The sequence below is a fragment of the Colobus angolensis genome, unplaced genomic scaffold, assembly GCF_000951035.1.
Source record: "Colobus angolensis palliatus isolate OR3802 unplaced genomic scaffold, Cang.pa_1.0 Scaffold25, whole genome shotgun sequence".
Lineage (NCBI taxonomy): Eukaryota > Metazoa > Chordata > Mammalia > Primates > Cercopithecidae > Colobus > Colobus angolensis.
This window is the reverse complement of record NW_012115710.1, coordinates 3585340-3596374: the sequence shown is the minus strand read 5'-3', so window position 1 is coordinate 3596374 and position 11035 is coordinate 3585340. Positions and strand designations below refer to the sequence as shown.

The 11035-nt window shown below is 52.0% G+C and overlaps 1 protein-coding gene across 1 annotated transcript; it reads right to left on the bottom strand.

Moving 5' to 3' along the window:
• Positions 1 to 1281: 1281 nt before the first annotated feature.
• NAPSA (napsin A aspartic peptidase) lies at positions 1282 to 8039 on the bottom strand. The gene is made up of 9 exons (XM_011946321.1): positions 7744 to 8039; positions 4980 to 5121; positions 4780 to 4903; positions 4478 to 4596; positions 3797 to 3996; positions 2558 to 2680; positions 2321 to 2465; positions 1826 to 1924; positions 1282 to 1589 (listed from the first exon to the last, which is right to left on the bottom strand). The coding sequence occupies exons 1-9, from the start codon at positions 7830 to 7832 to the stop codon at positions 1362 to 1364; spliced, it is 1269 nt and encodes a 422-aa protein (XP_011801711.1). The 5' UTR covers positions 7833 to 8039; the 3' UTR covers positions 1282 to 1361.
• Between the last annotated feature and the right edge of the window lie 2996 nt (positions 8040 to 11035).

Sequence of the window (11035 nt, the reverse complement as noted above, 5' to 3'; positions counted from 1 at the left end):
CAAGGTGGAGGTGTGGGCCAATTTTCCCAGCCAAGATTCCCCAGCCGCCACACCTGTTTCTAGAGCGGGACTCCTGGAACACCAGGCTCTTTCCAGCTCCCTGCTTCTGCCCCAGCGCTTCCCACCCCCTGGAATGCCGACTTGCTCGCTCTCTGCACCCCACGGGAAAAGGAGCAGAACAGAAGCTTCCTCTCTGACTCTCCTGCCCGAGCTTACTGGGTCCTGAATGTCCCCGTGTCTAGTCGCTTAGCAGTTTGTGATCAGGTCGGCCTCCACTATCAGAGCAGCACCCTCTCGAGATGGGGCTCAGGCCTGACTCTTTTCGGGGTCCCCAGAATCGTTCAACACAATTCTTCCAGAAGCCTCAGGATGCGATTAGATAAAGGATTGCCAGATTTTTCGACTGGTCGTTTTTTAGAATCAATTGGATATGTACCCGTATCCAATTAGCTCTGGGTAGCAAGAGGCTGAGGAGGGGGGAGTGACGTCACCTCCGCGGATGGAGTAGCACCGCTCCCCGAACCCGGAGGCTCAGACTCCCCCGGGGTCTCAGAATCCGGAGGGAGAGAGGGGAAACAGGAGATGAGATCCGGGGCAATAGTATCCTTGCCTCCTTGAACAGGAACTGGTAAACTCTTACCAATTACAGCCACCCCCCCCCACTGCCACCTGTCGCTGCCGTCGCGACCTGTCACCTCCCACGCATGTTGTGGCTGCGCCCGCCTCCGTCAGGGCGTGACCACGGCGTGGACTACAACGACCGTGATGCTCCACGGCGCTGGGAGCTTTTGACGAAAGGCAGCGTAGGCGAGGGGCTTCATGGGATTCGTATTACCAAATCGCTCACCAGGGTGCGCCCTGGAGAAAAGGAGTGATACCCTTCGCCTCCCACTTCCTCAGCTCCGTGGGTACAGGCGCAAAGTTTTCTCTTTATTTATTTATTTTTGAGACGGAGTTTCGTTGTTGCCCAGGCTGGAGTGCAATGGTGCGGTCTCGGCTCACTGCAACCTTGGCCTCCCAAGTTTAAGCCATTCTCCTGCCTCAGCCTCCCGAGTAGCTGGGATTACAGGCATGCGCCACCATGGCCGGATAATTTTTTTGTATTTTTAGTAGAGACGGCATTTCACCATGTTGGCCAGGTTGGTCTCGAACTCCTGACCTCAGGTGATCCACCCGCCTCGGCCTCCCAAAGTCCTGGGATTACCGGCGTGAGACACCGCGCCCGGTCACAAAGCTTTCTCTTTAAAAAGTACGCTATGAAAAGAAGCCACCCAGGCAGCATCGCTCAATGGAAATAGTGGATTTTTACTGGGCAGCCGGACCTCAGCGACCACCCACTGCGCATGCGCTTCACGTGGGCGTCACCCGGGGAACTGCGCCTGCGCGGTCTCACCCCGTCCCAGGGCCGCTAGGCGAGTGCGAGCGCGCGCTAGGCCCACTCGGGCGCCGCTCTTCGTGTCCCCGCGGTCGAAGACGGCCACATACGTCCCCAAGAAGACGTCGCCGAGGATCCAGAAGGGTCCTGCAGGCGGAGGGACATCCAAGGCCTGGAAACCGGACAAGCAGAGGCGGACGCCATTTCGAGTAGTCTGCAAGGCGACAAGAAGACAACTGGGTGTCGCGGCCACAGGGACGGCCATTTCCCTGGGAGCCCGTGCTCCCCCCTCCCCCACACCCTCGGGCTCTTTAGTGTTCGCCAACAAACTGCCATCACAGGGACAAGAAATGTTTCTGCGGCCCCTTCCCTTCCTAGTGACGTCTCTCAGCTCTACCCTCTCAAACTGTCGTATGACGTCCCTATGGCGTCATGGTGATGGCCACCTACCTGAATGACGTAATCCTGGGCCGTGAGGTTAAACCAGACCCCCCCAAGAAGGAAGGAGACTGCGGGGAGCTTTGGGATTTCCGAGCACAGGATGATGTACTGGGGGAGAAGAGGAACTAGTGAAGATGAGAGATTCCTGCTCTGCTCAATCCCTTCCATGGCTCCCCAGTGCCATGGGGTAATTTCCGTATTGAGCACCTGGGTATTCAGCGTCCTGTGTGCAGAGGCCCTGCCGCCTAGACTTCTGCAGTCCCAAGCAAACCTGCATTATCGTCTCCCTCCACCCCACCACCATCCAGAGACTCACAGCGTAGACACTTGGAAAGTGTCCTCAATTCCTCCCACCACCCTCCAGACTATCTGTCATGAAGTCCGGTGCCTCCTGTCCTGGAATGCCCCTTAAATACTTGCTTCCCACCCTCAGGCCCTTTGATGTTCACTGTCAAACTGCCGTCAGCCTCCTCAGCCCGTACCCGCCAGAGACTGGGACCTCACCTCCCCAGCCAGCAGGGGATATCCCCCAATGGCCGCATGCAGGGCCCGGATCTCCTCAGTGGGTCCTGTGATGAGGGACGTGCCCGTATCCAGGATGGCAGCACAGCCCCGGACACAGAGAGTCAGCCCTGGGCCCACCTTCACACTGAGGGGGAAATAGGCAGTCATCAGAGGCAGGGTCCTCGGAGTCCAGGCCCCCAGCCTCCAGCTCCAGAGCCAGGAGACCAAGTCCCTCACCGCTCCATGTGGATCTGCCAGTAGGCGGGGACTGTGACTGGCACGAAGGTGAGGGGTGGGATGTAGTGTGCTGGGTCTGAGCCCCCCAGGACCAGCTCTCCTCCATCAGGCTCTTCGGGGTCCCTGCAGGGGCAGAGTATAGAAAGTGTAGATGTCAGTGTCACTGGCCTTCCCTCAGCCCTAGGTATGGCCAGGGGAGGCACTTCCCACCAAATGGGTTGTTTCTGGGGTTCCCACGGGGTAGTGGGACGCAGGAAGGGCCTAGATGTTGGGACTGGAAGCCAGGCAAGAAAAGCATGGCGCTTTAGGCTGTTGGGGACTTCCTGAAGTGAAGAGGAGACTTCATTTGACTGTGGAAGGTAGAGTTTTGGGGGAATTTCCTGAGCTGAATATCATAGTAACCAAGTAGAGCAGTGGCGTCTTGGAATTGGCTCTTGAAGGTGTGACTTGTACAGGGGTGGGGTGGCTTCCTGGGTAGGAGGAGAGAATTTCTGAATTGCCTGTTGTGATATCTAGAGAGGTGTTTAGACTTCCTGAGTTGGCTGAGAGCAATGGGAATGGGGATGGAGACTTCCTGGAAGATAGAGGAGAGCAGGATCTACTAAGAGGTTGGTAGAACTGCTAGAGTGGGTTGGATGTCAGGGTAACTGAGTGGGCATAGGATTTTCTGACTGTGTGTGATGGGCCTCTGGGAGGGAAAGTGGAGACTTCTTGGAAACTTCTTGGATGTTGGGTGGGACTTCTGAGCATAATATTGAACTTCCTAGCAAGTCAGTAGGACTTCCTGGATTAAATCAGGCAATTCCTGACTTCTGGTCAGTGTTCTCAAATGGGATTTGAGCTTTCTTGGTAAGGAAGAGAAAGCTCCTGAGTATTTTGTTGGGTGTGGCGTGGAATTTCCTTGTTTGATTTTGAAACATGGAGCATTTTGAACTGATGGTGAGTTTCCTTAGTATGTCTTAAGTTGTCACTTAAGCTCTGGGACTTCGAATAGGGTTGAGGTGTTTCTTTATAGGGTAGGTGACTTCCTGCATGGAGGATGCAACTTCCTGTATTGGATGGCTGACTTCCTGAATGGAGATTATAAGTCGGTGACTCTGAGAGTGAGACTTCCTGCATTGGATCAGTGACTTCCTGAGTGGAGGTGGGACTTTCTTTATGGAGTAAGAGACTTCCTGAAGGAAGACTCACTTCCTTCTTGGGGATAGGACTCACAGATAGGTGCACCCTTCCCAGTACCTGTTGAGATAAAAGGAGAAGACAGGCTTATCCAGTAGCCCCTGCTCTACCAGTACATCCATCGGGGGCCGAACTCCTTCCACAGACAGAATGGGAAAACCGAGGCCCAATATCCCATCAAAATGGGCAAAAGTGAAGACCAGGCCGGGCTCCCAGAGAGCCTCTCCGAAAATCACTGATGCACCCTTGATTCCACCAATCTAGGGGTAGATTGAGATGTGATCAGTTACTTTTTGGATGACAATAACCACATGTCCTGAGGGCTCCCAAACCAAGGCATGAATCCTAGTTCTGGGGACATCTGGATGAAAGCCCCAACTTCCTAGGAAACTTTGCCTCTTGAGAAGCCCCACCTCTTCACTCAGGAAGCCCCTCCCCCTGCTTGAGAAGCTCCACCTCTTCACCCAGGAAGCTCCTCCCCCTGCTTGAGAAGCCCCACCTCTTTTCCCAGGAAGCTCCTCCCCCTGCTTGAGAAGCCCCACCTCTTCACCCAGGAAGCCCCTCCCCTTCCTTGTGATGCACCATCCCTTCACTCCGAAAGGCAGGCCCTCCACCCCACTTGAAAAGCCCCATCCATTGATTTGGGGAGCTCCTCCTCCTCAAGCCCCTCCCTAAGCCAGATGATCTTAGACCATGGGGTTCTCCTAGGCTGAAGACTTCTGAGAGTCAAAGGTCACTCACAGTCAGCTTGTCTTCACTCAGGATTCCATCTACTCGCCCAGTTCCATATTGAATGGCAAACTTGGTGCCATTGGCCTGGAAGGAACTGGAGGCTTTGGGATCAAATCGGTGGTGTAACCCTAGGTTAGAGGTCAGAAAGGTGTCACTGGGGGAGGGAATCTCCCCAATGCCTACTGCCCCCTTGACTTTCTGACCTGTGAGGGCATCATAAAAGAACAATTCCTCAAAATCCTCTGAGAAGCTGAGGTCCAGCCTTCTCCCTTCACCCCCATTCAGCCTTGTTCTCCCGCATAGAAACTCACAGCAGGGCACACTGAAGAAGTGACATCTCCTGGACGGGACCCAGAGATTGGAGGAGCCAGTGTCAAAGACGACAGTGAAGTTCTGTGGAGGCGTTCCCAGCCCAATTTTCCCAAAATACTGGACCTGGTAGCAAAAGAGGAGAGTAAATGAGTTTGGCTCAAAGGCGCAGGGGTGAGGGCTGTGTGGGGCAGTGACTCACATCCCTGTAGTTCGAGAGAGGTACAAAGGTGAGCTTGTCCCCAGGGGATGGGGCCCCCAACTTGGGGACCTCTGCTGGTTCTCTCCGCCCCCTCAGTAGGTTCAGGGTCCTGCGTTCAGGTTGGACTCGATGAAGAGGGATGCTGTAAGGAAAGAGGATATTGACAGGAAGCTGCCCTTCTTGGAGATCCTCTAAATAGACTTACCCAAATAGGATATGATGACAAATTCAACATCTCCTAGGCACTACAATAGTAGTCAGTACCAGAAACCCTACAATAACAACCTCCAGAAACACCTATCAAAGGTGCCATGATGACAGATATCCCCAAATACTTTACAAGAGCAACGCATCCCAAACAGACCTTCCCAAAGACCTTTCCATGTTCAAATCCCTTAACATAAGCCATTCCCAAAGAATTGACATTCTCAAAGGTTTCCCAAGACCCTAACAGAAAACCTAACCTTTGCAAAAGCCCTTGGGTGGTGGCCCCTGCATGCTTCAGTTCATGAGTTTAGGTACTATTTTCCCCACCCTTGGGGAGAAAAATGTAAGTGTCAAGTCTTCACTGTCTTGCTGTGTTGCCCGTGCTGATCTCAAACTCCTGGCCTCAGCCTCCCAAAGTGCTGGGATTACAGAGGAGAGCCACTATGCCCTGCCCAGGTTCCCTTAAACTGTATTTGCAAAAGCAAGAGGCAAACAGGATTTGGCCCTGAAGCTGAGTGTTTGCAACCCTTGACTTAGAGGGTCAATTACAATTCAGATATCTTCGTTGCTAATTAAGTAAGTCTAGCATGGGGGCCAAGAATTTGGATTTCTAACAAGTTCCCAGGTCTTGATGCTGTTGATACAACATTTGGAGACTCACTTTTCTTTGCATTGACTTAGAAAATGGCCGTGAGACATCAGGAGAATGGCGTAAACCCGGGAGGCGGAGCTTGCAGTGAGCTGAGATCCGGCCACTGCACTCCAGCCCGGGAGACAGAGCGAGACTCCGTCTCAAAAAAAAAAAAAAAAAGGAAATGGCCATGAGACATCAGGTTCAAAAAGCAGGTTAACAAGCACCCTGTGCGGTAGTATCTTCGTTCCTGCTTTTAGTCACTTCTCGAAGCACTTGTCGCCTCACTCCCACCTTTCCCCCCCACCCCGCATGAGTCAGTCTTTGAGAGGCACAAGAATGTGAAGTGGGGAAAACTCTTCCTGGAAGTGTACACCCCTCCCCCTGCCAGGAGTTCCAGGGGATGAGGAGAAGAGCGGAGAAAAAGGGAGAGACTGGGGGAGGCATCAGAGGTAAGGTGGTGGGAAGACGTCTTGCATGGGGTCCTCAAAATTGGATTTCTTTTTCTTTTTTAAAACTTTTTGTTTGACACGGGGTCTCCCTCTTTCACCCAGGCTGGAGTTCAGTAGTGCAGTCAGGGCTTACTGCAGCCTTGATTTCCAGGGCTCAAGTGATTCTCCCACCTCAGCCTCTGGAGTAGCTGAGACTATAGGCACAAATGCCACACTTGGCTTTTTTTTTGTTTTGTTTTTTTGAGACAAGGTGTCACCCTGTTGCCCTGCCCGGAGTGCAGTAGCAGGATCAGGCAAGATCATAGCTCACTGCCCCCTTAAACTCCTGGGCTCAAGCAATCCTCCTTCCTCAGCCTCCTGAGTAGCTGGGAGTCTGGCCAAGCTGTCCAGGCTGCTCTCAAAACTGTTGGCCTCAAATGGTCTTCCCACCTTTGCCTTCCAAAGTGCTGGGTTACAGGTGTGAGCCACGTCTCTGGCCAAAAACATGACTTCTTCAGGCCAAACAGTTTGATGGGTGTGATGTGGGGGAGTCTCAGTTTAAATGTCACATATCTGGGGCTCTGAGATGGGAGGAGTGTGTCACAGGTCTGGAAACCATAATAGCTAATCATCAGAGCTTATAGTGGGGCCTGCAGAAACCGCTCAAAAACACGTCCTAGCCAGGCGCAGTGGCTCACGCCTGTAATCCCAGCACTTTGGGAGGCTGAGGCAGGCATATCATCAGGTCAGGAGTTCAAGACCAGCCTGGCCAACATGGTGAAACCCCGTCTCTACTAAAAATACAAAAAACTAGCCGGGCGTGGTGGCGGGTGCCTGTAGTCCTACTCGGGAGGCTGAAGCAGAAGAATGGCGTGAACCTGGGAGGCAGAGCTTGCAGTGAGCCAAGATCACACCACTGCACTCCAGCCTGGGTGACAGAGCGAGGCTCCGTCTTAAAAATAATATAATAATAATAATAATAATAATAATAAAAGGGCTCTGGTCAGCCAGGTGCAGTGGCTCACGCCTGCAATCCCAGCACTTTAGGAGGCCGAGGTGGATGGATCATGAGGTCAGGAGTTCCAGATGGGCCTGGCCAACATGGTGAAACCCTGTCTCTACTAAAAACACAAAAATTAGCCGGGCACGGTGGCGTGAGCCTGTAATCCCAGCTACTTGGGAGGTTGAGGCAGGAGAATTGCTTGAACCCATGAGGCAGAGGTTTCAGTGAGCTGAGATCATGCCATTGCACTCCAGCCTGGGCAACAGAGTGAGACTCCATTTCAAAAAAAAAAAAAAAAATCTGGTTTAAGAGATGTCAGAGTGGAGCCCTTAGGGGTGAGAGCCTGGTTTAGAGATCTGGGAAGCTAAGAAAGAAGTGCTAGGGATCCTGGGTGCCAAGTTTGGGAGTCACTGAACTGGGAGTCCTAGACTTAAAGGGCAAGAGGCAGAGAATCCCTCCCAAGTTTGGGGGTGGTAGGTGGGGTCGCCATACCGGATCAGTGCGGCCCTGGCAGGCTCCATATTCAGCAGAGGCAGCAGCAGCAGCAGCAGCAGGGGTAGCAGCAGTGGTAGTGGAGACATTGCTGGGGACCTGGGTATGAACCCAGGTGTCCTGGGGCCTCGTTTTCTTTCCCTGGTGACTCCACCCTGTTCATGCCCCACCTCCAGGTTTAGAAGGAGACCAGGACGTGAAATCTGTCAGCAGTTGATACGGTGGACAAGGATGTTTCCTGAAGGTTTGTGCAGAGTATTTTTGGAGGGTCAGCAGAAGTAGCATCCGGTGCTCCTCGTGCTCCTCACTGCCTACTTGAGTGGCAGTGGTGGTGGGGCTCCTCCACCGTGACCACCTCCCACCCCCCCATCCTTCAGCTGCTGTCAGTTTTACTTTTAACTTTCATATAACTTTTCTGAGACTTATTAACCACAAGTGTTTCCTTGGCCAAGTGGGAGAAACCAGCAGGCACCTGTGAAGGGCCTGGGGGAAGGGAGATAGACACCCTCCCTCATGTATGAAGTGGGACTGCCTGCACTTCAGGACCCAGACTCTTACTCTTTTATTTGCAGGTGAAGTATGTTTCTTGTAGACAACAGATCATTGGGTATTTTTTTGGTTGTTGTTTTTGGTTTTTTGTTTTTGTTTTTTTTTTGAGACTGAGTTTCGCTCTTGTTGCCCAGGCTGGGATTACAGACATGCGTCACCACGCCCAGCTAATTTTGTATTTTGAGTAGAGACAGGGTTTCTCCATGTTGGTCAGGCTGGTCTAGAACTCTCGGCCTCAGGTGATCTATCCGCCTTGGCCTCCCAAAGTGCTGGGATTACAGGCGTGAGTCACTACGCCCAGCAGATTCTTAATTATTTCAATCTCTTTGTTAAATTTATCTGATAGAATCTGAATTCCTTCTGTGTGTTATCTTGAATTTCTTTGAGTTTCCTCAAAACAGCGATTGTAAATTCTGTCTCTGAAAGGTCACATATCTCTGTTTCTTGAGGATTGGTCCTGGGTGACTTATTTGGTTTGTTTGGTAAGGTCATTTATTCTGGATGATCTTGATGCTTATAGATGTTCACTGGTGACTGGGCATTGACAAGTTAGGTATTTATTTATTTATTTATTTAGATGGAGTTTTGCTCTTGTTGCCCAAGCTGGAGTGTAATAGCGTGATCTCAGCTCACTGCAACCTCTGCCTCCCAGGTACAAGTAATTCTCCTGCCTCAACCTCCCGAGTAGCTGGGACTACAGGTGCCTGACACCACCCTGGCTAATTTTTTTTTTTTTTTTTTTAGATGGAGTTTCACTGTTATTGCCCAGGCTGGAGTGTAATGCGCCATCTTGGCTCATTACAACCTCCACTTCCTGGGTTCCAGCGATTCTCCTGTCTCAGCCTCCCCAGTACCTGGGATTATGGGTGCACGCCACCACGCCCAGCTAATTTTTGTATTTTTAGTAGAGATGGTGGTTTCATCATATTGGTCAGGCTAGTTTCAAACTCCTGACCTCAGGTGATCCACCCGCCTCAGCCTCCCAAAGTGCTGGGATTACAGACATGAGCCACCACACCTGGCCCTGTTAAGTATTTATTGTAGTCTTTGCAGACAAGGCTTGTTTGTACCTGTCCTTTTTGGGGAGGCTTTCCAGGTATTCAGAAGTACTTGGGTGTTGTGATCTAAGCCGTGTCCGCATTAGGGGGCTCCCCAAGCCCATTAATGCTGTGGTTCTTGCAAACTCATGGAGGTACTGCGTTAGTGGTCGTGGATAAGATCCAGAAGAATTATCTGGATTACCAGGCAGAGACTCTTGTTCTCTTCCCTTGCTTTCTCCCAGAGTGTCTCTCTCTCTCTCTCTCTCTCTCTCTCTCTCTCTGTGCTGAGCTACCTGGAGCCGCGAGTGGGGTGACACAAACACCCCTATGCCTGCTATCACTGGAATTGCGCTGCGTCCTGCCCATGGCCTCCTGTAACCGTGACCGACCTGGCTACTGCTTATGTTCGCTCAAGGCCCTTGGGCTCTAAACCTAGCAGGTTCCAAAGGCAGCTACGCTTACATCCTTCCCTTCAGGGCGTCGAGTTACCCCAGGTCCTGGATGGTTCCAGGGATACAGTCAGTGAACCAGGGACTGGAGTCAAAACCCTTAGAAATTGGCTGGGTGCGGTGGCTCATGCCTGTAATCCCAGCACTTTGGGAGGCCAAGGCAGGTGGATCACCTGAGGTCAGGAGTTCGAGACCAGCCTGGCCAACATGACGAAACTCCATCTCTACTAAAAATACAAAAATTAGCTGGGCGTGGTGGCAGGCGCTTGTAATCCCAGCTACTCAGGTGGCCGAGGCAGGAGAATTGCTTGAACCCAGGAGGTAGAGGTTGCAGTGAGCTGAGATCGCACCACTGCACTCCAGCCTGGGTGAGAGTGAAACTCCGGCTCAAACAGAACAGAGCAAATCAAAACAAACAAAGTAGCTGGTTTCCTTCTTACTCAGGGTGTGTCTAGAAATGTCATCCAGCAGCCAGGTCCTGAAATCAGGGTCTCAGGACTTTGACCCATGCCCTATCCTACTCTGGCTGAGCTTGTATTTAAGATGCAAGACAAAGTCCTCTGTATCTTCCTTACCTCTCCCCAAGTGGAAGGAAAGGGTCTTTTTTGGAGCCATAAGCTATGCTACCTGGGGTTGGGAGGGAGGCGCGATCACCTTCTTAGCCACTCTTGCTGGTGTATCAATAGGTCACATGCCCCCCAAGTCTACTGGCTCCAGGCTCAGCTCAACATTAGGACTTGCTTAGGCGTTGCAGTCCTTGTGGCCTAGACTGCCTTTCAAGTTCATCTGGAGCCCCAGAGCACTGTAGCCTGCAGAGACAGGGCTTGCCGTAACACAATTTCTGACTGTTGGGATGGGAGATTCCCCTCCGGCTAGGGCTGGTCTAAATCCCGTCTTTGTGGGTGGGTGTTGCTGAGTTCAGGGCAGACTTGCTTTCCACTGTGACAAGACAGCGCTGAGTTCAATGCAAAGTCTCACCATCACTGCACTCTCTCTCCCCCAAGCACAGACTCTCTGTGCCATGGAGCACAGGCAGAGGGTGGCATCAGCACCTCGAGGCTGTCTTTCCTACTCTCTTCGGTGCCTCTTTCAGCTATATGAAGTTAAAACCAGGTACTGTGAGTGCTCATCTGAGGCCATGATTTTTGAAGGTTTTTTTGGTAGATTTTTGTTAAATTTGGTGTTCCTGCAGAGGGGATGATCAGCAGAAACTTCTGTTTGGCCATCTTGCTCTGCTGCCTCTCTAGACTTTCT